We start from the raw sequence: 26945 nt of genomic DNA on the forward strand, positions 1-26945 counted from the left end.
TTACTGATAACCTTCCATACTATTTTTAATTTTTTTTCCGTTCTATAAATTTAAACCCACTTTTCTCTAATGCTAATGCAGAAGATGTAAATAACATACTTTATCGTTAAGTTGTTAAATAATAAGAGAATTGTCGGAAATATAAGATGGATTATTGGTTGTTGAAAATCTCAGTTGAATAATTTGATTGATAGATAATATGTAATTCACAATAAAAAGAAGAAAGCAAAAAGCAATAAAAATGTTTTTTATAAAATAATCTTTTATTATATAATATGATGGAGGAGATAATATGATGAAGAAGAGATAAAAGAAGATAATTTATTGAGTAGTTTAATGGGAATATGTGATTTGTTATTTCGCTCTCTTTACAAAATTCGCTTAGGATGAATCAAGAATAATAAAAGCGTGGATACCCAAATAACAAAAACCTAATCATCGAATTGCATTGCCAAACATAAACCATTACTTTTATATATTTATAAAAAGTCGCCCCACGCTTTTATTATTCGTGATATAAAATAGTAGATTTTTTACGAAGAAAATTATTTAATAGTTTGTTGCCACTAATTTATAAAATAAATTATTTTCCTCCTTTCAGTTCATTGATTATTTTATGAATTGTAAATAAAAGATTCTTTTTTTAGAAACTTCTTTTAATATTTTTCATATCGTTACTCTAATTATTTAAAATGGCACATATTTATTTTAAAACTAGACGCAAAAAATTAAAAGAGAAGAGACATGCGTGATCTATTCTTAAATTTGAATGCTTTTGTGCGTTCAGTTTTTGTCTTGGAGTTTAAATTCACGTTAATTCTTATTCGTATTATAGATTTAATACAATTTCTCTGTTTTAAATTCAGTATACACTTATTTTATGAAAAGTTTAAATGAAAAATTGCAATTTCGTTTTCTTAATGCTGAAATGATAAATAAAAATTATTACTTAACAAGGCCAGAGAAAATTTGACTTCAAAAATATCGAGCAAAGACTCAGTTTCAGATTGTAAAAGGATTCGATAGTTCATAAAGCATTTATTCATGATGGTGAACTCCATACTTCAAAACGATATAATAGGTAGACTTCTTAAAATTTACTGCGTTAGGCTCGATCAAATAACTACTTTTTATCCCTGATAATGTGTTGTCACACAATTGCACGTTTTGGAAGCAGTTTCTAGCAAAAACAGTCTCACAAACCCCATCAACATCCTTATTCGCTAGATTTGGCACCTGCAGAGAATTTCCGCTCTTCTTAATATTACAAAAAAACAATATTTTAATATCAGTAAGGAGATTCAGAAAACTAAACAAGAGCTCTTAAACAATCTTCCAAAACATCAGTTCTGCGAAAGAATTAGACAGCTCTACGGAACTATCAAGCGTTGTATATAGATTTCTAAGGATTATATATAGGAGACAAAAAGGAAAAATGCTGTTTAATTCGTTTACTTGTTTCATACGAACTCAGTTTCATACGAACCTGCTTAATTTTTGTAGAGCTACTGTGTATTTAAAAAATAAAAAAGGAGAACAAACATATAAATGTAATGAATATTTTTAATCAGAAATGTGACTAATGGCGAAAGGGAGATAATTAATTATGGTACGGCATACAAAGGTTATTTACCACAAAAGTTATGCTTTCATTTCGTTTGAAGAGTAAAACGAATGCCAACTGTGTTACGCAAATTACTTCAGTAATTAAAATTGGCTAAAACTAAAAATCAAACAAGAGCTTGCAACGTAAAATAAATTAAAGAAATTTCAAAGAGGATCCTAATTCCTATTTATTCATTGAAAACGTACCCTTGAGCTTTTGGACCAAAAATATTATCTCCCTTACCTAGGTACATAGATTGGCGGAAGGAAATAACGCTTCGCAAACTAATAGGTGAAGGAAACTCGAATGATCCCTACTGAACAAATGAAACTGTGTTGCAGATTGCATTCTAAAGTAAAATTCTTTATTTACTGGAACTTATTACATATATTTTCCATATGTTGATAGGTATCGGTTTCTACTTACGAGTTTCTTTCTTCCTTCTTTTCGTTTTCTGCTTGAAAGCATCTATAAATAGGAATCTTACTTCACCACAGGATAAAAATCCTCCGTCGATGTATTTGCTCACAAACTCAGCAAACAACCTCAGAACATGTTCCTTTAATTTTTTAAACGCACCCTCCCGAGTGTTTAAAGTAACAAGGTTTAAAGAGACAATAAGGCAAAGAACAAGGTTATTGAATGTTTTATTTACAATTAGACAAAGTAACATAGGTGCATTTTTCTTCTCTCACTGGGTCCCTTCGACAGCATACTGCATGTCGTACTATTTAATATCCAATTCATCACATCCTCCGACATCTTACATATCCCCTTAACCTCCTAAGTGCATCTTCCCGAATGTTTAATGCCACATCTCAGTGTATTCCCATGATATTCTCGCTAGGTCCCTTGACAGACCACGAGATATTGTGAGGGTTTAAATTATTGTTTACCGCATCCTTAGGATATACCATTATATCTCATTAACCTCTAAACATTCTCACGAGTGCTTAATGTAAAAATTTTAGTAAATCTTTAGGACATTTTCGCCAAGTCCCAGCGACAGGGTCCACAGTTATTGAGAAGAATATAAAGACCGACTTACCATTTCTTAAGCATAATCTCAAATACTCCCCCCCTCAAATGATCATGTTGTTAAGTTTTTTTTTGTTTGTTTGTTTGTTTGTTAGATATTTTTCATTTGGATTTCAGGTTGTTAAATAATTCATAAATAGATCCAAAAGAAAGAGAAGAAAGCGTGCACGAAATATGAAATGAATTTTCAGGGCAAAATGATATATGAGAAAATTAAACTTTTATTTTTAAAATTACGATTTAAAACAGTTATTTAAATATATCAATTTAATAAGCAGTAGCAACAAATTTAACTATTTTTATGCTTTCATCTATAAAATAAAATTTTAGTTTGAGTTAATTTAAATAGTAAAATCTTAGATCAATATTTCCAAATAAACACTCAAGTAAAATTTGTAATATACATATGCGTATATTAATTACATGCAGTTATTTATGAATGATAGGAATTTAAAAAATGCATCGTTTAGAAAGTTTTAAAAACATCTATGCTCGGAAAACTGGGAAATATAAAGAGATAATTATTGTGGTAAATGGAATGCCTGGCCTTCTAGATAAATTGTCCTCACGTATTTAGAAGTCTAGATGCATTTTCTAATACTTCTAAGCTAACTTCTACGTATTCTGATAACAAAAGTTCTACTAAATCAATAATTTAAATTTCTGAACGATCAATCAACAAGAAATAAAAAATCAAGTATCAAACGGACATTTAAAATCTATTAAAATCGCATTTGAAGGTTGACAGCTTAACATAATAATAGATAGACATCTTATAATTTCCTAAAGAGAAAATTTATGCAAAATACCTAATTTGCTAAATGTGAAGTTTTTCAGTGGTAAATAAATGAAGACGTCGTACGTGATAATTAGCAAAAATTTTTAAAACATTATCACTCATTGCATTTTTATCATAGTCCAAATTTATCGAAGCGTTATTATAACGGTGATGAATGCATTACAGAAGTTGTAATGTTTGAAGCAAAAGACGTAGTGCTTTCCTGTTAAAAAGAAAATCTAGCTCTCGGAACTGGATTTTGCAAGCTTCCTACAGAGGCGGTATTTAAGATGCTTTATTCGTGAGATTTTTCAATTATTCTGAAATGTTAGGTTACACAGAAATTCCTTTAATAAAGTAATTTCCATTCTGTTCTTGTCAGAGGCGCGAAAAAAAATTGTTCCGAGTTTCAACTGTCGTCTTTCGACCAAGCACTACAACTTCCACCGCAAACACTACACTTCTATTATGTTCGCGAATGAAACAACAAACTTTGATAATGTTGGACCAGCCACAAAATTTTTACGATAAAATATTTGTTTGTTTCCTTTATTTTTATAATATTCAATTTGTTTATTTTCTTCAGTTTTTATTTTTCAGTATTTCAATCTATTCTTTCGACCAATCACTACACTTCTCCTGTACTTGCCAACGAAAAGGCAACACTTTGATAAAATAAGACTAGCGATAAAAGTTTTGCTTAGCTCTTCAATTAAATTACGTTGAATTTCTTCATTTTTGTTCAGTAGCTAAACGGCACATTATTGTTATGGCGTTGAAGTTCTTTTTACTTCCTTGTACGAAGTAAAAAGCAAGTATTGTAATCGCGAAATGTTTCAGGCATCATATTTCAACGAAAATATCCATTTTCACCGCTATTGAATGCAATTTAACGATGTGTTTGCTTCACATCTGTACGTAAGGACAGAATAAAGAACTCTTTCCCCCCAAAAAAATTATAAAACTGATTTGAAATGAATTTTGAAGAGAATTTTTCGTGGCCTCTGTGCGTACGCACGTACGTATCTCTCATAACTCAAAAATGAGTGAAAATGAATGAACGTTGAGATTTTGTATATAGGACTTCAATAACATGTAGATGTGAACCGCACATTTTGGTTGCAATCGGCTGCACCAAAAGTATATAAATATATGTATATACATATCCTCTCTATTACTCGGCTCAGTGAGCTCAGTTTCTTTATTCTTATATGTTTGTAAATTGTGAATTTTTAGCTATAAAAAGCTTGAATTATGTTGTTCTTATCTTCCGTGTAAGGTTTTTATGCCTTTAGTAAATTTGAATGCAATATTTGTAAAATTCTCAACAATTTAAAAGTTGTTTAAGTGCAATTAAGCCTAATTATTTTTTCTATGGCGGCCCTGTTTGTTTACATTTGAAAGTTGGCAGACTAGCGGATTTGTTGCCAATCTAGAGAAACTAAGTTTCGCAACAGCAAAGGTAGCGCCATCTTTTATTATTGCGAATAAAATAATCCTTAATTCATTGTGGAATTTATTAGAGGAAATAAGTGTTTAAGATTTACTTCGTAATTTTTAATGTAGATATTTTGAGTTTTTATGTATTTTTGCCTTGTCGCGAAGTGAGGACTGATATAATTGAATGAGAAATAATGAATCGTTTGTGAAAAACTGTTTCTTTTATGTTTTGCTTACTTAATTTCTTTTATACATCGTTTTAGATATATTATAGTATAGAACACGTGGCAATGTTTAGATAATTCTTCAGATGATATAAATTTTGTGCATTTTGAGTTATAATATGAACGAAATGTAACGCTGTTAAGGAAACCTATCTCCAGAATGTCGCTATGGTAAAGAAATATAGTGAATTTTAAAGAGTGAATTTATTCTATTGTGGTTTATCTGCTATCGACGAAGTAGATTTAATTCAATCCAATAAGCTTAAATGAAATGCAAGAAACAATGCGTCTAATTTAATATTCCTACAAGGAAGTCATGTGGTGTACACGTCAGATTTTTTCTGTTCAGAATTAAACGGCACAAAGTTATTTTTTATTAAGTGGCTTTAAGATATCCCCACAGAAATGAATAACATGATTGCATTATTAAGTTGAAATGCAGTTTGCTTCTTACATTTCTAATATTAAACAGACGAATGGAACATTATTCAACAAGGTTCCTCACGAAAACGTATCCCGCCTTCGATACCGACACCACTCACTCCGTAAATGTAGGAAGTTTTAGCCTCTTTCTCGTTGTCTGCTTATTGTCCATTTACGGTCTGCTTACGGTCCATTTGTCTTTCAAATAAAGCAGTGTCTCAACTTTATTTTATCTTCTTTCTCTATGAGCAATTGCATCAGAAGGATGGTGTCCATCGATTAAATGTGTAAACACTGCGAACAAAAATGTCGTGGAGAATATAATGTAAGGGAAAAACGTCCTAGTATAAAACATCATGGGGGAAAACAAAGCAAAGTAAGGTAAGCATGCAGTTTTCAAACACAGTGGTAAAAAATGAAATGTACCGAAAATTTGGTACTTTTAAAACATCACCATACAAAACACTGCGGTTAAAACTAAAGTACCTGCATATCATCGCTTGATGATAACATCGCCGATATGCGTTTTCTGATTATAAAAGCTTTAAATGAATTTTTGCATAATTATTTGTAACAAGAAGATGAAAGGAATGTGTTTATCTTTATATTTCATATTTTTGTATTAACTAAAATATTTTTACTGATAATACGAAAAGGAAAGTTAAGCATTCAAAATCTGGTAATTAGTAAAAATTTAATGCTACATATTTGTGCTACTTTAGAAATTAAATATCGTTCTTTTAAAAGGTTTTCAAAAGAGTTAAAACTTTAAACATCTTTTAACGTATTAATGCTACGTTAAATTATTTTCAAACTTACTTTGCTAGTCATTATTTAATTAACCCCTTCTGTAAAGACGTATTAGTAGCTTTCTATGAAAAAAAATCTAATATAAAAAAGATCAGAAAGAGGAAAAGCATAAGTTTAAAATTCTGTAATCTGCTGATACGTAGCATTAATTTTTACTAATTTCGGGATTTTTAAAGCGGCTTCCTCTTACTTTATCAATAAACATTCATAAGTTAGTACAAAATCATGAAAACATATTCTTTATCTTCTCTTGGACTCAAAATGTACTGCATGAAAACTCACTTAAATTTTTTACAGTCAGAAAATGCATGCCCGCGATGATTTGTAAGCGAATTACTTCTTACCACTAAATTTTGTACGACGATATTCTAAAACTGCGAAGTTTTTTTGCTACTACGGTGTTTCAGAACTGCATGTTTTCTCCTTGCTCTCTATTCTGCAGCGATGTTTTGTACGACGACGTTTTTCCTTGCGTTGTTTCCTCCGCAATATTTTTGCAGGAAAATTTTTGGCGGACACCATGTCCATCTTGTTATTCTGTCGTCGAAAACAGAATACATGAATTGTAAAAATGATGGAATTGTTACTTACTCGTTCGCAGTCAGCAAGCTGCAGCTCGCTGCTCTTGCTTCCTTCAGAGCTGTCATAAGCCCCGGGTCGGGAGAGCCTGCGGTTGATCGCTGCGCGGATCCCACCACGGACACTCGGCTGCTCCGTGCGCCGTTTGGCGCACTCAGTCCCGCAACTCATGCGGCGCCGATTCGTATCACACACTATCGCCTCTTATGCGATCTGACTGCAATGCAAAGCCAATCACATTCTCTGTCACTAAAAGCAATATCATGTGCTGTATCTGTCACTGAATTAAATGAGGGTTTAAAACTCGAATTTTACGCAAAAACGACGTGCATAATTTGATGTTTCCATACATTAGTGGAGTAATTAGAATTTTTCAGTCGCAGTTGGTGAAAAAAATGTAATAGTTCTTCAAATATCTGCAATGAGATAACAGAACTGTTCTAGTTTTCAGGCGGGAAAAGATTGCAGGCTTCTTTCTGTAAGGCATTAAAAAAAGGTGAAATAATTCTTTTAGTTTCTGCGAAACAATTACAGAATTGTTCCAGTTTTCAGAAAGAAAAGTATTGCAGAACTAGTTTAGGCAACAAGATAACGGAATTCTGTTATTTTCCGCAAAAAAGTAACAGAATTGTACTAATTTTGCAAAACAAAATAAAAACAATTCTTTTAATTCCTGCAAAAAGATTCCAGATAGCTGTTTTCTACAAGACAATTACAGAATTGCCCTAGTTTTCAGGGGGGGGGAAATTGCAGAATTCTTATAGTTTCTGCAAAAAAATTATGGAATTATTTTACTTTCCGCATAAAGATTACAGAATTATGATTTCTGCATGAAGATTACATAATTCTTCCAGTTTATGAGAAAAGATAACAGAATTTTTCTTTTCGGGTAATGTTTTACGATATACTCAATAAATGAGTTCTGTCACTTCGTCTGTTTCCTTACACTAAATTTGTATCATCATATTGGTTATAGTATATATATATATATCCCTAGTAACACTGTTACTTAGTAACTCTGTCAAAGGTGGATAATATCAAAAGAATCATGCACAGTTAGTCTCGTATTAGTCCAAAATATATAATTTATTCAACAAAATATTTGTTAGATAGCAGATGCCAAAAATTTAAGTAATGGTTTTTATTAAAAATGTTAAGTTCTTAGTAACTCTAGAAAATCGCATTTGTTCTTCCAGTTGTTCAATTTTTATTACATCGATAAGAGTATCTTAAACCTGATATCTAAAAATATGAATAAATCCTTGTGCTATTTTTCAGGTTTCAAAAATTTAAGCAACGCATTCCATTAAAAGTGATAGCTCCTCCAATATCTTTCAAAAATCGCATTTTGTTCTTAGGGCTGGGGAATTCTTTACGACATCGACAACAATACCCTTCTGAAAACAATGAATAATTTCTAATGAACCTTTTCATAAGATATTAGATTCCAAAAAGACTGTCAATTTGGAACTATTATACCAAATATAGATTTTGCAATCAGTCAATCAGAATCTTTTAGAAAGCTTAATGTGAGCCCAGAAATAATGACAAAAGACACAGGAAAAAAATATTTTACCGCGCATTTATTTTTGCATTTTCAGGTATAAGTCGTATACGTATCACATTATATCGTCTCTTCCTGATGTACACTTAAATCTCTGTGTAATATTTCAGCATATAGCAAATATATAATTTATAATTTATCTTTAGTTATATTATTTGATTGCAGAAAATTATCATTTAGTAAGAAGTTAAGAAATAATGTGAAGCATTTTCATCATGAAAGACTTCTGAAAATTAACTTTCAGCTTGAAGGTTCACTTGCACAGTACATTAATCTAGAAATCATTTATCACAATAATATATAGATATATAAAATCCATAACGTTCCAATAATTTCTTATGTGAACTTAAAATAGCTGAAAACGTATGTAATTTGCTTGAGATTTTAACATCTTTTTTCTTTTTCAATTATTGCAATATTACCAAACGCTTAAATGTTACTATAATTTAATACTGTAACATGCATTTTAGAAGCATAAAAATATGTCGATCCTTTCTCTCATTCGATTCATTTTATAAAATTTAATGATGCTTCTTCCATGCTCCTTTTCGTATTGTATATATGTAAATTTTTGCCTGATCATTATTTACTCTTTTCTCCGTTCGTGTAGATACACTCATCAAATATCATCAAATTTGATTAAATTCAGTTTAAAAAACAGAATAAAGGGAAAAAGGCTCGTACAAGGTTGCAGAAATGTTGAAAATAAAACCAAATAAAAAAGTATCAAATTTACATGCTTTCATTCACAATTTTTCCAATTGAAATGTTATCTTCTTTAGAGATTCCGATGAATTTGCTTCTTTAATTTTCTTCCAAGTTTACAAAAAATCAATCTCATGGCTTACAGGTGTAACATAAATTTCAAACAAAAACACCATCTTCTTGTGCTGTAAAATTACCAACTTCAAGCAAGTAATTTCAACTCTTCAGCGTGGCACGAGCTTCTTTTCTATGTAAAAAATTATTTTATTTAGTTATATAAAAAGCAAGAATAAGTGACATATTATTTTCTAAAGCGAATAACAAGAACATAAGTAAAATTCCATTTCTTCATTACAAAAGAAGATTTCGTTATTTTATAAAATCAACATATTTCCTTTTTATTCTGCACGTTTAGTTACTTACAAGCATTAAAAAGAGGGAGAAAATGTCAAATTCTGACGTTAGGATTAAAGAGGTTTCACAGAAGTGTTTGCACTGAAGAAAAAAAACATTTTTTATATTTTCTTAGACCTTTTTAAAGCTTCAAGCGAATAATTTTCTTGTTATAAAAACAAGTGTGTTGGCTTCTGTAATTAAGGTTTCTTATTTATTCACCAAGAACAAACGTAACTGGATGAAAATGATACAGATCGCTTAGGAAGGTTCTCAGCAAGTACTTTTTTCCATTAACTTGTAAAAATCTGTTGTTAAGATTTTCTTGGATCATTATTCTTGCGTCCAACCAGTATAGAGTTTTTTGGACCTGTAAAAAGAATAAAAAGTACATTTAAATAAAGAAAATAAAAATTACAACTACAAAACTTAAACGAACTTAGCACCATCTGTCGGGGGAAAGATAATTAAATGTAAAAGGCTAAGCTATTAGAATTTTTGAAAGAGTTGGAAAGAAAATGCTTGTAATAATATCATTCATTAAAGAATATAATAAATTCATTAAAGAATATAATAATTATAAATTTTTATGAATGTGAAAAGCTTCAAACGAAGTCCAGTTGAGTAATTAAACAAACTTTGTGGATAATTTTAGTGGAACCACAGACTAAACTTCAGCTATGTGGCCAACAAGGGGTTGTCAGTTTATCCAAATGACAAACCGGGACACTTATATTAAGTCTAACTAAAAAACCGGAACATATTTGTTAGTTTAAGAGACAAACAGGTACATCTATCATAATTTTGATTAACAAACCGGAGCATGTGTCTTATATCTGATAGACAAATCGAGATACTTGTCTTATGTTTGACAAACAAACTGAGACATCTGTCTTATGCCTGATAGACAGAACGATAAACTTGAGTCTGATACTAACTATTTTAGACTGCTGGCTAGTTTTATATTAATATTAACAGTTACGTTCTGTCTTTCACTTCGTATAGATGTATACCGTAGTGGGATTTTATATCAAGGTCGGGGTTAATTATTAACATTGTAGGGTTTATATTTATTTTAACTAACATTTATTTTAAGTTTAAACTACCTTTCCTGTCAAGCCTTACTTTTCCCCTGGAACTGCCAATGCCAGAGTATGTAAATTTTAGTAGAATGCGCAAGGATTCAAATTATCAGCGGAAGTATTCTGAGTTAAATAGAAAGGAAACGAGTTCAAGGTGTGCTGTTCTTACTTCACGAGCGCGAGAGGTAGTTAGCCAGAAATTGAAGAACCCCGCGTTTCGGCCTGTGTGCTGGCCTGGAAGAATTGTTAATCGTTCAAGTGATCTTCAAGTTTGCTGAATTAGCAGCGGTATTGTAAAACGCGGTGAGGTTAGTTACTTTTAGAGAGCCTCGTAGTTAGAGTCTTGTCTTTAGTTTCTTTTCAGGTTATTATTTTTATTTGACCGCCGAGTTGGCGCAGTTTGTGAGCGTCAAGAGCACGCACTTGTAATTTATTACGTTGAATAAAAAGGGACTTAAACCCTTAACAAGACTCTGTCTTTTATCCAGTTTTCACAGTCACCTCTTGGTTGCGTGCAAGTTGGAGGCGCGCAACGCTACATTGGCGCCCGAACACTTATCGAACTGAAATGGCCGAAAATTGGATGGAAACCGCTGGACAACACCAAGAAATGACAAGCCAATTGGAAGGATTTGGATACCTGGTCCAGACTTTGAGAGCGTCAATCAAGCCAAACGTCCATTTCGACGGAAAAAATTCGGTGGTGGTATTTCTAGAAGGTCTAGAAAACCACTTTCAGCTCTACCCTGTTCCTGAAAGACAAAAAGTTGCCATCGCCACATCCGCACTAAGAGGACAGGCCGCGCTATGGTGGAAAAATATAGTCACATTTTTATTAGGGGCATTTGGAAGCCAGACATATACATTTGAGAATTTCAAAAAATCGTTAGTAAAGGCCTTCCCCATAGTGAAAGATCGAGCAAGGCTGGAAGCCGAACTATATAGTTTCTATCAACGGGATATAGAAGAGTTGTCGGACTTTATTCTACGAAAAATTAAGCTGACGGATATGCTGTATGGGAAGAAACCCGATGCGGAAATTATTGAAATAATCTTACCAAGATTGTTACCCGCTGTTCAAGACTACTTTGAAATTAGAAACCCAAGCACATTGCAGGAGCTCTTCGAATTGGCGGTGAAGTTTCAAAATCGCAGAATAGCGGGAAAAGCTAGAGGGGCAACATATTCTCAAAGTACCCGAAGGAAATCTTCAAATGAGGAAACCAGAAATGGAAATCACTCTTATGGGGGAAAGAGCTATCAAGCTAACTCATCGAAACTCGAAGGTCAAGGCCCAAAAAGAAAATTCGAAGATAAACATCCGCGTACCCAGAAGGCACAACTTGAAAGGAAAGCTTTAAACGAGTAGAGGGGCCTGTGAAAGGGAGGGCCCAGACCCCGGAAGTTTTAAAAAAACCCTCAAAAAGACATTTAAATACGGTCATCGTAAAAAACTCACATCTACCAATTATACAAGTCCTGGTTGGCGATGTACCAGTAGAAGCCCTCATCGATACAGGAGCAGAAGGGAATTTTATGAGCGAAAATTTCTTCAAAAAGAATTTTTATAGGGTACGATTATTTAAAACCAAAAATACGGAAATTATAGCGGCGCAAGGAAAAACATGTCACTGCATCGGGAAATTATCATTAAACATACAGGTAAAAGAGGAAAGCCTCAAAGTATTAATTTTTGTAGTGAAAAATCTGCAAAATTCTCTTATTTTAGGTATGGAGTTTTTAAGGGCCGCGAGGGCCAAATTGAATTTTCAAGACAGTTCCGTGGTACTGGAGATGGACCAGAGGGTGGTGGAACCTGTGGAGACACCGCAAGTGGACCTTAGCCATCTGAATGACCATGAAAGGCAAGCAATACAGCAAGTGGTGAGTAATTTTTCTAATTTGTTTTCAGAAAAACCGGGAAATTGTCAGATAGTTACGCATAAGATACAAGTAACTGCCGAAAAACCTTGTAGGACTAAACCTTATCGGTACGACAAACAAAAAGACGTAATCATCGAAGAACATATTCAGGAGATGTTAAAGAATAAAATAATAACGCCCATAAATAGTGAGTACGCGAGTCCAGTCGTACTATGTAGGAAAAAGAACGAGTTTCCTCCTTCGAATAAAAGGGCTTGGAGGTTTGCTATCGATTACAGAAAACTAAATAGTATTACTAAATTTCCAGTTTACCCTTTGCCGGTTATAGAGGAAATCATTAGACAGATCAAATCGACAAGATACATGTCTACTTTGGACTTAACGTCTGGCTACTATCAAATAGCTATGAGATCCGAAGACGTACATAAAACCGCGTTTATAACAAAATCGGGCACTTATGCATTTTTACGCATGCCCTTTGGGGCCCCATCAACATTCCAGAGAGCTATGGACATTATTCTAAAGCCTGTTCTAGGAAAATCAACTTTAATTTATCTAGATGATATAATTATAACGAGTAGTACGTTGGAACAACACATTAATGATCTAGAACAAGTTTTTAAATTATTAAAAGAGGCCGGTCTTACAATTAACGCCTCAAAATGCAAGTTCGCAACTAAAGAACTTAAATATCTCGGTTATAAAATTTCGCAAAAGGGTATAGAAACGCAAGATTCAAAAATAAAAGCCATCAAGAATTTCCCACCGCCCAACACCGCCAAGAAACTTTCTTCTTTCCTTGGGTTATGTTCTTACTATCGGTCTTTCATAAAAGATTTCGCTAATATTGATGAATAACTCTTAGTAATCAAAAGAAAGAAAGGTAAATTTACGTGGACAGCGGAAGCAAACACAGCTTTTGAAAGATTAAAAGAAGCGCTCATCAATGCCCCTGTTTTAAAATTCCCGGAGGGGGACGAAAACCTGGAAATTGCAGCAGATGCGTCAGACTATGCGGTGGGGGCGGTTCTTATGCAAAATAGCCATCCTCTGGCATTTTTAGTAAAACATTGAATCAGACACAAAGGAATTATACAGCTACAGAAAGAGAAACATTAACAGTATTAATGGCTGTACACAAATTTCGAGTTTATTTCGGCAAAGCGCCAGTAACAGTCTTTTCGGATCATGCGGCGGTTGGTAGACTTTACTCGGGGAAAATCCTAACGCCCAGGTTAATAAGATGGGCTTTAAAACTCCAAGAATATAATATCAGAATAAAATATAAACCGGGTAAGGAAAACAATGTAGCTGACGCACTTTCTCGTATAAAACTGGACGATGAAGGAAATGAACTTAAATGCGCTGTGTTGACTTCAAAAATTTTAGATTCTAGAGATACGATTATCACCGAACTGAAAGCTGATCCTGAATTTGGAAATATCTATGCATATTTGAAAGACCCCGAAAGCTTTGAGCACACAGATATAGATGCGATAAGAAATAGAGCAGAAAACTATGAAATAATAGATAATTTATTATTTTATACGAAAACAACAAACGAAAATCTTGAGTATAAACCAGACATCCCAGCCTCGCTTCGATTAAGCATTTTGAAGGAATTACACGACGCGAAAACAGCGGGTCATTTAGGGATCAGAAAAACTTTAAAAAGGGTACGCGAGGCGGTATATTTCCCGCAATTATACAAAATAGTAACGGCGTATGTCAGGTCCTGCAATCAATGTCAGTTAATAAATGATATTAATTACAGCCCGGCCGGGTACTTAAATAGCATTCGCGCTACATTTCCGAATGAAATTTTAGGCATAGATCTTCTTGGTCCCTCCCCCCAGAGCGAGTTAAATAAAAATCGTTTTCTTTTAGTAATAGTAGATCATTTTTCAAAATGGACAGAAATTGTTCCACTTAAACGCGCGTCAGCCAAAACAGTCGCAGATGCATTCTTACACAGATACATTTTAAAATACGGTGCACCGATAAAAGTCATTAGCGATAACGGAAAACAATTCATTAGTCAAATATTTGAAAACATATGCAATGGACTTGGCATACGCCATATCAAAATGGTTCCGTATAGACCACAGGCAAATATAGCAGAAAGAGTGAATAAAAACATAGTAAAAATAATTCGCAGTTACGTGAGCACACATGACAAGCGCTGGGATGGCTACATAAATGAATTAGCTTATGCTTTAAGAACGGCAAATCACGATACTACGGGAAAAACCCCAGCAGAATTATTTTAGGCAGAAAGTTAATTACGCCTTTAGATAAATTATTCTTTGTGCAACAAAGAGAGCAAGAGTTTAAACAGAAAGATGTGCAAAAACTGATTGATCAGGCGCTTAAAAGCTCGGATACGGCAAGAAATAAGCAAAAAACATATTATGATAGAAAACGCCGTGAAGCAGATTTTAAAGTTGGGGATAAAGTATTGAAGTGGAAATTTTCTTTATCAAGTGCCCCAGACAATTTTACGGCAAAGCTAGCTTCAAAATTTGAAGGCCCCTATGTAATTCAGGAAATCAAAGGTTTCGTATTATATCTTAAGAACTAGAGAGGGGAGATCTGTAAAGCAAGTCCCGACCAGGTGAAAAAATACTATAATCCAAATGATTTTGAAATCCTTAAAAGTTTCTTGCAGGACTCAAGTCTAAACGAAGTAGAAGGTCCAGAGATAACAACAACTGTTCCACCACCCAAGAAGCAGAGAACTGAAGAGAGACCTAGCCCTTCTACAACCCGGACGACGGTACCAAAAAGAAAAAAGAAAAACTTTCAAACTCCAGCATTTAAGAAAAACAAGAATACAGATGCACCGCGTAAAGAAACCGTGGTAAAGAGCAAAACACCACCTACAACGGATCGCAGGAGAAATTATACATCAAGGAGAACGCGCCCAGGGCCAGAGAGTCAGGTGCCAGCAAGGCCGCCGTTCCGGAAACTGAAACGGCAACAGGAGGAACAAAAATACCAGGAACAGAAGAAATTCAAGAAGGACTCCAGGCCGGAGGACGTCAAGACCAGCCGTCCCATGGAAAAACGGAAACGACAACAACCAGACGATTACTCCGCCAAGAGGCCAGCATGCAGAGGACGCAAAAGAAAAACTAATGTGGACGACACTCGGAGGTCAGTAAGGAGAAGATTGACGTCCATGAAACCTATAACTTGGGAACAATATTGCCACAAAAGAATGACGGAGTTTCAAGCATCGAAAACTCAAAGATAAGTTAAAATCTTCTATAAAATTTTTTTTCTCTTTTGTTCCGAAATCTTATGCATAAGTACGAAGTTCTATGTTTTGACGAAAGTCAATATGTCTCGGTTGAGACTTTGTTTTGTTTTACTTTATTTAGCTAAGGCAAAAGTATTATTTTCTTTAAGTATAAAAGCTAAGAACAAGCATTTTCTGTTGGTCGTAAGACTAATTCTGTTATGTTAAAGCCAAAATTTGGCCGAGGATAAAAATAACTTCGTATTCTTGTATTAATAAGAATTTTAGTTTCAGTGCCGCCAGCTTGGCGAAGAATGAGTAAAGTAAAAATTTATTTCTCTTATTCATTTTATGGTAAATTGAAAAAATCATATGTATTAAAATTTTGTAAATGTACGTAAATACTTGAATGTTATGTAAAAGTAGAATTTAGTCTAGAAGCATAAAATTTTAGATGCTAAAAGTAAAATGCTCAAAAGGAATGAATTCAAAATTTAAGTATTAAACTGTAGATAAAGTCATGCTTTAGAGCGAAAGCCTGCATGTTTAAAGATGAATGAGGGGGAAGTTAGAATGAATGTGTTTTGTAGGGTTCTCCACCTACACTTGAATTTTTAAAAATGAAAGTAGCTCATTGAGTTGTAGAATGTCGAGTAAGGTGTGTCTATTTGGTAGTTGAATTCTAACAAATCATGGTGGTTAGGGGAAGTGTTGTAAGACTAAAACACGAATATTCCCGTTTGACACCACACATGGTGGAGAGCCAGGGTAAAGTTAAATTAATGCTTGAAAAATTGAATGAATGTGAATTAAGCAATAACTAAGGAATACGAATCGTTTAAAAACAAAAATTTATTGTGTCAAGAAAGTGTAAATTATAATGTATTTAGAAAGATACTGATACTTATTCCTTCCAGATGCTGGAAGGAAAAGACCAAGATTGATTGATGAAGTCCAGGAAAAGTTGCTGTAAGAAGAGAGAGTTATAAGCATACACAGAATTTTAGTATACAATTTGTTACATAAGATTTCTTTTGTGTAAACGAGGTTCTCGAGAGTTAGTTCAGAATTATAGAAACTTACAACAGGTCGTTTGTAGGACCTGCTTCCAAGTTTTCCAAATTCTGGCAGCGGCAAATGTAGGGTTTATATTTATTTTAACTAACATTTATTTTAAGTTTAAACTACCTTTCCTGTCAAGCCTTACTTTTCCCCTGGAACTGCCAATGCCAGAGTATGTAAATTTTAGTAGAACGCGCAAGGTTTCAAATTATCAGCGGAAGTATTCTGAGTTAAATAGAAAGGAAACGAGTTCACGCGGAGGTAGTTAGCCAGAAATTGAAGAATCCCGCGTTTCGGCCTGTGTACTGGCCTGGAAGAATTGTTAATCGTTCAAGTGATCTTCAAGTTTGCTGAATTAGCAGCGGTATTGTAAAACGCGGTGAGGTTAGTTACTTTTAGAGAGCCTCGTAGTTAGAGTCTTGTCTTTAGTTTCTTTTCAGGTTATTATTTTTATTTGACCGCCGAGTTGGCGCAGTTTGTGAGCGTCAAGAGCACGCACTTGTAATTTATTACGTTGAATAAAAAGGGACTTAAACCCTTAACAAGACTCTGTCTTTTATCCAGTTTTCACAGTCACCTCTTGGTTGCGTGCAAGTTGGAGGCGCGCAACGCTACAACATTAACCAACCTTCTAAAGTTATTACTCTAAAATTTCGCATTTCATAAAAATTTTAACTCGTATGTTTATGACAATCCCTTAAAGAAGGATTTTAAAATTTTAACTATACTCGGAAGATTTGGTACTTGCAATGCTGATCGATAAACGGAGTTGTCACCTTTTTTCTTCATTTTCTAGATTATGTATTGTTTTTACTTATATATTTATTTAGTATACCTTTTTTAATAATTTTATTCATCGAATTTATAGCCATTTATTTTGTTTTAAAGAAACTATCTAGTGAATTATACTGTAGATCTTGCAATTCTATATAGAGTGATATATGAATCGTTAAGCTAGCTTAATTAGAACTATAGATATTGCTGCTTGCGTACGGGTTCGTTATGAACTGAATGCACAAGTCCGATGAAAAGTGAATAAAATTTATTATTATCATAAGAAATGAAACAGAATGCTTGAATTTCCTCAGATATTCGTGCATTATTGCAATACCTCACAGTAGTTATATAATTATATTTTAAACTACTACAACGTTCAACAGAACTCAATTCAAAACAGAGAAATCTAATCCGATTTCACCGCGAATTCGCTACAATCATTAACAGCAAAAAAATAATAATAAAATAAACAACTGAACTGAGATGTTTTCCTCCCGCTTTTTATAAGCTTTTTAAATGCACGAGAATTTTCTCGATTTTTCTGGGTAGCAAAAGAGTACAATTACGAGATATCTCTTCATTAAATGCGCGTGCTCCTGTATTTTTAATTTTTCCGGCGTAGCTTTCTCTTCAAATAAGTCTCGTGTTGCATTGCATGGTAATATAAAACAATTTGAATTAATTCTATTTAAAAATAACTGATTCAATACAAAAACCGTAACAATACGAACAAAATACAAGCATGGGGGCGTAACAGCAATTTGTATCGCCAATTTAGCAATGTTTGCAAATTTCTCACCAACTTGGCGACATTCTGAAAATTTCTAGGCACTTATATATTATTGCGTAGATGGAAGTGAGTCCATTTTTTTAATAAACAGTCGTTCTTCATTTGCTTGTATTACCGACAAATGCAATCATTAACTGAGCATGTAAAAACGTATGTAAATATTCATTCAGTATTTTAAAATAATAAATCAATTTATGAAAACCTACCCCAGTTATTACGGCGGCAAAAAATCCCTGACTGCACTTAACACAGCAACAAAATAGTTTATTCTTTATAAACTCGGCGCCATATAAATTCCCTTAAATAGGAATCTAAGTGCTGACGCGCAGTACCGATGAACTTTTTTATTGTGCTATTTTGCTGAATTGTATATGGGGTATGTATGAAGAAAATGATACTTAAACAATGAAGCTAAAAAGGCAAAACAAATGGCTTAGCAGAAGTGAGGGCAACAGCAGAGTAATTAGACTGCGAGCTCAACGACAGAGTATAAACATTTTAACAAACCCTTTCAGGTAACCATTAAAATCTGAAACCTTTCAGCTCTTTTAATTTATTTATATTTATATTTTTATTTATTTTTTCTGAGCCAGTGATTCAATTCTACTTTTATTCCGTATAATATAGTTACATACTTATTTTTAAGTAAAATGTTGTGGCAATGATACGTGTGGTGGGGGAGGATGGAAACTATAAACTTTGCGGCATTGTATTTGTAGGTGAATGAATTTTTAAAGAAAAAAAAATGCCGTTTACTTGTCCTTAAACGAAAGTTTACCCGGCTCGCGTGGCCTCAGCTTTTTTATCTTATATGTTGATAAATTGTGCATTTTTTTTTTTGGCTTTAAAAGTGATTGAATTATATTGTGCTTATATTCCGGTTAAGGTTTTTATGCTTTAGTTAATCTGCATGGAGCAGTTGTAGATTATCAATAATTTAAAAGTTGTTTAAATGCTACTAAGCCTAATGAAACCGCTATCAGTTTATATTTGAAACTTTTACTAAAATAGTGAATTAAGGTAGTTTCTTTCCCTTACAGTGTCCTTTTGCCGAGTGCAGCGAAAATTAAATTTTCAGTTTTGTGCACCGGAACATCTTCCTTCTCGCCCTCTGGCCGAATTGCTTGGTTTTGCGATTAAACTCTAATTTTAATTGTAAAAGCTGTTTTTTTTTACCTTATAAGGTATTTCTCCCACTTTCCTAGCGTGCCTTCGTGGTGTAGTGGTTCTGCATGCTGGGCCGGTATTCCAGAGGTCCGTGGTTCGATTCCCGGCGAAGGTGGTTGCTAATTTTTCGTCTCTCCTGCTTCGAAAAATTAACCTAATGTCTCTACAGTGGCACCCGAACTAAAAGGGTGATGGATGAGGATTTCTCTCCAGCCAGGATTTGGCGATTGTGCCCCCTAAAGAAAGCCAGTCGCCCTTTAAAAGGGAGAGTATATAAGGTATTTCTCCCACCTTCTTGTCGAGCCTTCGTGTTGTAGTGGTCTGCACGCTCAGCGCGTAATTGAGAGGTCCGTCGTTCGATTCCCGGCGAAGGCGGTTGCTAATTTTTCATCTCTCTGGCTTTCCCAATTAACTTAATGTCTCTACAACCTGTTTTATTTGTATTTAGTGTTTCGTGTTTTCCTGTATTTTACAATTTTTAATGAAAATGTCTTGAATTTTTATGTACTTTTTTTTGGCCTTGCTGCGAAGCGAGAACTGAATTAATTGAATAAGAAATATATCTCGAATGAAATTCAAGGGAAAAAGATTAAATGAAACACAGCAAAAAATGTGCATAATTTAGTAGGCCGTACAAGGAAATAATATGGTGCCCACATCAGATCTTTTTAAAGCATGGAGATAAATTTTATATATCAGTCAAGTCACATAAACAGATTAACTGAAGTCCTACCTGTATGTATAACCTTAGGGGCAATATGCGCAATCCATTAGCAATAATGCTTGTAAAGTATTATCAATAAAAAAATTAGCTGTAATTAAAATGAGCAATGGCTTTTCATAATAATCAATTATTAGTCACTTTTGAATTGCCAGTGGCTATAGTGAAAATGCATTGTAAATCACTGGCACTTACCTGATACTAATGTAATTAATTTCCTGTTTAAGCACGAAGTATCCTAAAAACTTGCTAACACATCCTTAGACATCCTAAGCATATCCTCAGACATCCCGCAATTTCCCCGTAACTTTTCAAACACATCATGCCGAATCTTTACAGTTTCATCCCTGATATACCCTCTGGATATACTCGTTATGTCTGATCAACAGTGTATGTATGTATAAATTTAAATTCCTACTTAACATATTCTCGGGAGATCCTGAAATATAGCTCTAATACATCATCTTGTATGTTTAATGTCACGTCCGAGGTATATCCTCGGAACATCTGATATTTTATGGACAGTGTTTAGGATATTGTGAGAATTTAAAATTATATTTACCACATCCTCCGGACATTCTGGAATACCCAGCTAATAAACTGTCCCCATATTTACGTCGCATCTCAGTATATCTCCAGAACATCCTCCACCAAATTTGAAATATTTAAAGATCTATAATAATTGATAATAAATATCCTCAGAATGTTTGTCGACAAAAGCCATCCGAAAATGCAGTATGAATACCCTCAGGAAGTTCAACGAAAGAAAAGTCCTCAATATATTTGAGAATCAACATCTTCAGGAAATCTTTTCATATTCCAAGACATTGCGAATTAAACAAGCGAAATCTTCAGGATGTTAAGTTGCGAAATACTTAGAATACCTTAGAATGAAGATCCTCAGAATGTCCTGAGTATGTTCCGAGATAGTTTGACTTGAACTAGACGTCTTGAGGTTATTCTGTGTTAAACGGTAATAATTACTAATTAGTTGCCTTTAAGGAGTAGCAACTTCAAAGAAAATACTTAATAAATAACAAATCTCTTACCTAATACTAAGACACTATATTTTTTCCTGTCTGTCTGAAGTTAGAAACCAGTTACTCAGCATATTCGCGCATGTTTTGTCAAAGATGAAACAGTCTAACGCAGTGCCATTCTTTGGATACCTTAGATTAGTCTTCCATAAATATTCGCTTTTCTTTTAACACTTGAATAATTTGCTTCAGCTGAGCAAATATATACTTTATGATGATAAAGTCAACAATATGAAATGATTACCTCGCAAAATGATCCCATTCATATTTAATGATGTGGAAACTGATTATAGAACGTGACACATCCACCCTTTCCGACAGTTTTATTCACTCTTTTAATTAATCTCTGTTAGGAGAAGCGGAAACTCGCTTCTACGGATTATAAGAGCATTCATTTACCTAAGGGGCATTTTTCATGCTCAGCTGAAGGTTTCACGGTTTACAGGGTTCTGAAAAGGCCAGCTCAAGGGACTAGCAAATGGATTCTCATATAATATGCACGCGTAAGCAAGTAACATTAAAGGCTTTTTTATTTTTTAGACCACGAGCCTTTACAAAACTTAAGGCCCGAGCAAAGCTTTTCACGGAATCTTCATCCTCCCATAATTTTTACAACGAAATAAATACCAATGTTGCAAATTATATAGCATATAAAGTATATTTCAATTATAGTCATATTTCCAAGTCGTCGATAAGTCGAGAATCGTTACTCTATTTTTTTTTTTTTTTAGTCCAAAGGGATTTGAATCCCGAAGGACTATTAGTTTCGTTTTGGCATTTTGCGTCGGACTCATAAATGTCGGTTCACTTTTCAAACTGTTGCCACAAAATGTTAGAGTCCTGCATTATATTTGAAGAAATTAAATAATGAAAAATCTGCATAAATGTATGTATATTTCTCGTATTGTGATAAAACAACGGTACATAGAGTCATCGAATTTTGAATAACGTAATCCTCCAACGAATATGAGCATGTGGAAGACCAAATTTGAAATTTGAAATTTGTTTTATGATCGATTTCCTATTTTTTAAAACTTTGACGAATTTTTGATTAACAAACTCAAGGATTTCAAAGCGAGCAATGGCAACGTTGTGCAGAAAAAACATTTTTATCTCCGGCGCGTGAGTCTCTGTATCGGAAATTCTAAAGATATGCTCGTTTTAAAACTATTTTGCGATATTGCTGTTGCACTGGATCTTATGGTTTAAGTGCGAGGAACATGATATTTAATAAAGAAAGGTAACACACAAAATGTTAAAGAACGCCCCTTTGGACGTAATTTAAAATCTGAAACATTTCAGATTTTTTTTTTTTTTTTTTTTTTTTTTTTTTTTTGTATACGAAACATCGCATATAAGCCGAAACGTTTTATTGTATATTACCACGTATATTTGCATATATAAAACAATAATTTTAGCACACTTTTGCGACTGAAACTTGAAATTGAGCTTATATACGCGTGTCAAAAATGAAATATACGCGTGTCAAAAATGATTTTGTCAGTGTATAAGAAATACGGCATATCTCCCTGTCTAATGAAAACATTTTACGGTGTATTTATGCATATAAGTAAAATAATTTTACCAGTGTCTTTGATATTGAAATTTCGTGGTCTGTTTACTTACCATTTCAAAACAAATTAAGGATAATTCGATCACAAAACTGAAAAACTGAAAAAAATATTAGTGACTAAAATAGTTGACTTATAGTTGAAAGAATATTACAGGTATAGACTGAAGCAACGTCGGCGTATGTATATCCAAGCGGGTATATTATATATCGCCGGGTCTTGCTAACTGCTAAATTTCAGCTCCGGATAGAATTCCAAGGAAGAACACCCAGAAGTAAAGTCCGAGCCTAAACCGTAAGGCAAAATATAATTCAGAAATATACGGTAACCTTATAATTTAATGCTTTCTCGTGTACAATTAGTTGAAATTTAATGAAGTTAAACTTTTCAGCAGTCTCATCAATAGTTAATTTTTATGTATATACTTTTGTATCGTACTTTGCATTTCTTTATGCAATATTTCATTTAACTTTAATACAATATTCGTGAGGTAGATTGGACAGAACGAGATGCTATCTTCAAGCTCATCTTTCGCCTTGCATTCACCAGTAATGATTAGCGAAATTAATTACTCGAAATAATGTAATGCTGCAAGCATTACTTCTTTATGTTGCCATCCTCAAGGGGGTTTTTTTGTGAATTGCGAGTAAATGCAACCTTAAATGATGCAATGGCACTAAAATCTTTCTTTTATTTGAGAATTTCCTAAATACTGATTGTTGAACAAGGAATGTGTTTTTTAATTCTCTCATTTTTAATTTTCTCAGACTGTTAAAACGATATTCAGTATCATATTTTTTATGAACTGTTGTAAAATGTCATTCTGTGTTACTCTTTATTTTCCACTAGAAACCACTAGAAGCCACAAATCAGATAAGTACATTTGTTTTTAAAATTCATGTAAAAATATTTCTCAACATTAAATTATAGTTATAGGTTTTTTTTTTTTTTTTTTTTTTTTTTTTTTTTCTTTTTCCGACTCGTACGATGCCCTGGTTAGAATAACTACAGTATGATTAGTATCTATTAATATTAATGATAAACATATATAAAAGAAACAACAATTTTCTATCTATACGAAACCACCAAATTAGCTACTTCGCGCACAGTTTCGAAAATTCGCTCTGTGTTGGCTGACGAATGTTTTGTGCTGTCTACGGCAAGCGACTGACGGTGCTGTAAAATACCTAGAAGTTGCGAGGCAAAGGTACTCATAAATATCAGCGAATGAAAATGCTCCATTCAATGCAATATGAAGTAAATCATGCATCTTATAAGAAACAGACTTACACAATTGGGTTTTCTTCCTTACTCGCGGTACACCATGGATGATCCCCTGATCATAGCCGGAGAAGTTGGAATGACTTGGAGAATTTTACGATGGTTTCTTGTTGCTCTTACACTTTCCATTTCTTAGAGTTAGTTTTTTTTGCAAAATCTTATCCAATAAAGTAAAATACAAGTCTTATCCAATAAAGTTTGTTACTCAGTTTTCACCTCAGCAGAATCATAGCATGTTCTACTAGATTTTTAAAACTATAAGCCTAGACCTGAAGATTTAACATTTCTTTCCTGGAATATTAAAAAGTTCTGCAAACTGTACACAAGTGTCCCGGCAAACTGAAAAATTTATTTTTATTGTTATTTTTAGAAAACGCAAGTTCGGAATTGAGTACTGAAAATACCGCAATATTCAAAGTTTTAAAAATTGTGGACTATCTTATATTTCTTTCCCCAAAAGATAGCATCAACGATAAAGAACTTGAGGAAAACTATCTAATTAAACAATAAGATTAATTAGATAGTTTCTGCTTATATTAGATAATTTTCTTCTTGTATTGATTAGATTTTGAATTATATTGTGAATTTTGTAAATAATAATAAAATTGTTTAGAATGATTTAATTTTGAATTAACAGTGCGATTTTTAGTAATGAATGTATAAGGTATATACTGCCTTCGTGGTGTAACTGGAAGCATACTCGACGCGTATTTGAGAGGTCCAGCTTCGAGTCCCACCAAAGACATTTCACATTTTTCAAGTAAAATAGCCTAATGACTATACAATGCTAATACGTTAGTATTTTTCCATATAGCAAGATTTTATTCTGAATAATTCGGGTTACCAACAATGACTGAGAGACGTAAATTTTGAACGATGTGTAATATGAAGCCTTAATTTGGCTTAAATATACTAATACATTCTAAAGGACAGAGTTTTATTCAAAACATTCTAATGTTGCTTTTTTACCTAATTATACTCATATAGTTAAACTATTAATAGTATTTCTCTGTTGATTATTGTATGGCTCTTTCCTGTATTGAAAGGTACTTTAGTATTTTAAATTAGTTTAAAATATTAAAGCTGCTTTCTATATCCATCGAAATCAAAGCCTTTGCGTTCAAGATCTGTAATCATAATCTGATTTTTTTAATTCAAGGATTTACACTGACGTACTTCTTTATAATTAGATTTTGTACGCATTATAAAGCAGTCAATACTTACGCATTATCGCAACCATTTTTGGGCAGTTTGGCGAATTTTTCGGAAAAAAAAGAATAATTACGTTTATTATTAAAAATTATATATTGCATACATGTTTTGTTGTTATGTAGGAAATTTCGCAATGATCGCTTGTGAAGAGGATTCAAATCATTTTCCCTTTAGCGATTTGGTGGCAAAGTACTGTATTTTCACAGAAATTTCACCTTTGTATCTTCTGTTATAGAAAAACTCACCAAGTAAATATTTTGAAAACGATTTTAAGACAAAAATAATAATTTGTCCGTAAAAGGCATTGGTATTTGAAATACAACCAAAAGAATGCATGCAAGAATGGCGACGTTGGAAAATGAATATTTTTCATGCTTATAGTTGCTCCTGGACAATTTTTATGCGCGTGGTTACCAGAGTTTGGTGTATTCTGAAACTCTGGCGATTTCTACTAAGGTGGTTGCTAAATATATGAGTACTAAGCAGTTTAAACTTGTTCTACAGTGGTTCTTGTGAAAACCTACAAAAATAAAAAATTTAAGTTCAATTCAATATTCGTTAAATTATGTTGCTAATCCAGATCCTCCATTTACTATGTCAGAAATTAATAGTGTTATAGAAAAACTTAATTGCAATAAAGCTCCTAGTCTTGATTCTATTTCAAACGAAATTTTGAAGCAAGTTCATAGAATGTTTCCAAATTTATTCTCCAAAATCTTCAATACTTGTCTGAGGCTTGGTTCATTTCCTCGTTGATGGAAAACAGCGAATGTCGTTTTAATCCCTAAGAATAGTGGTCCTCGTATCCCGCATTTAGATAACTTGAGATGCATTAGTCTTCTTCCCAGTTTAGGAAAATGCCTAGAAAAGCTGTTTGTTAATAGAATTACCTGGTTCTTGCATAATAAAAAACTGCTAAATAAAGCACAGTTTGGTTTTACCCCTCATAAGAGTTGTGAAGAGGCTCTTTTGTACTTAAAAGACATAGTGGCCGAAGGTAAGAAGAGAAATTTACACACAGTTTTAGTGTTTCTTGATATCAAAGGTGCTTTCGACCACGCCTGGTGTCCTGGGATACTTGTTTTTTTAAGGAAAGTTGGTATTCCGTGTAATATTTACCACCTTATTAAAGATTTTCTGCATGACAGATCTGCATTGCTCTCCCTTGGCCACGTTTCTTCCTCCCGCATTTTGGAAAGAGGTTGCCCTCAAGGCTCGGTTTCCGGACCTTTATTGTGGAATTTAATTATGAATGATCTACTCAATAGACTCTCACATTGTCCGAGTTGTAAAACAATTGCTTTTGCTGGTGATCTACTAATTTGCTTTCAAGAGAAGTGTCCCATTACTCTCTTTAATACGGCTCAAAACACCTTACTATTATTTCCAATCGGTCCAGAGAACAGAAATTGGAATTCAATCCTAATAAATCTAAAATTATGATAATTAAAAGAAAGCATGTCAGCTATACAAACCAACAACTGTACTTGGATAATACCTTACTCGAAACGGTGAATGACATTAAATATTTAGGCGTTATTCTTGATCATAAGTTTTGTT

At 33.3% G+C, this 26945-nt stretch overlaps 1 protein-coding gene across 3 annotated transcripts in view; it reads right to left on the bottom strand.

The window, feature by feature from the left end:
• The window catches only part of LOC146996733 (regulator of G protein signaling 7-binding protein A-like), a 329695-nt gene that overhangs the window by 248029 nt on the left and 54721 nt on the right, over window positions 1-26945 (bottom strand). For all 3 annotated transcript variants that reach the window (XM_085818264.1, XM_085818265.1, XM_085818266.1), the window contains one exon: window positions 6911-9930. In XM_085818264.1, coding sequence (XP_085674390.1) covers window positions 6911-7069 — 159 coding nt within the window. In that variant the 5' untranslated portion in view covers window positions 7070-9930. The remainder of the gene's footprint in view (window positions 1-6910; window positions 9931-26945) is intronic.

Source organism: Stegodyphus dumicola, chromosome 6 (assembly GCF_044657685.1).
Source record: "Stegodyphus dumicola isolate Sdum_Otavi_A_Nest chromosome 6, ASM4465768v1".
NCBI lineage: Eukaryota > Metazoa > Arthropoda > Arachnida > Araneae > Eresidae > Stegodyphus > Stegodyphus dumicola.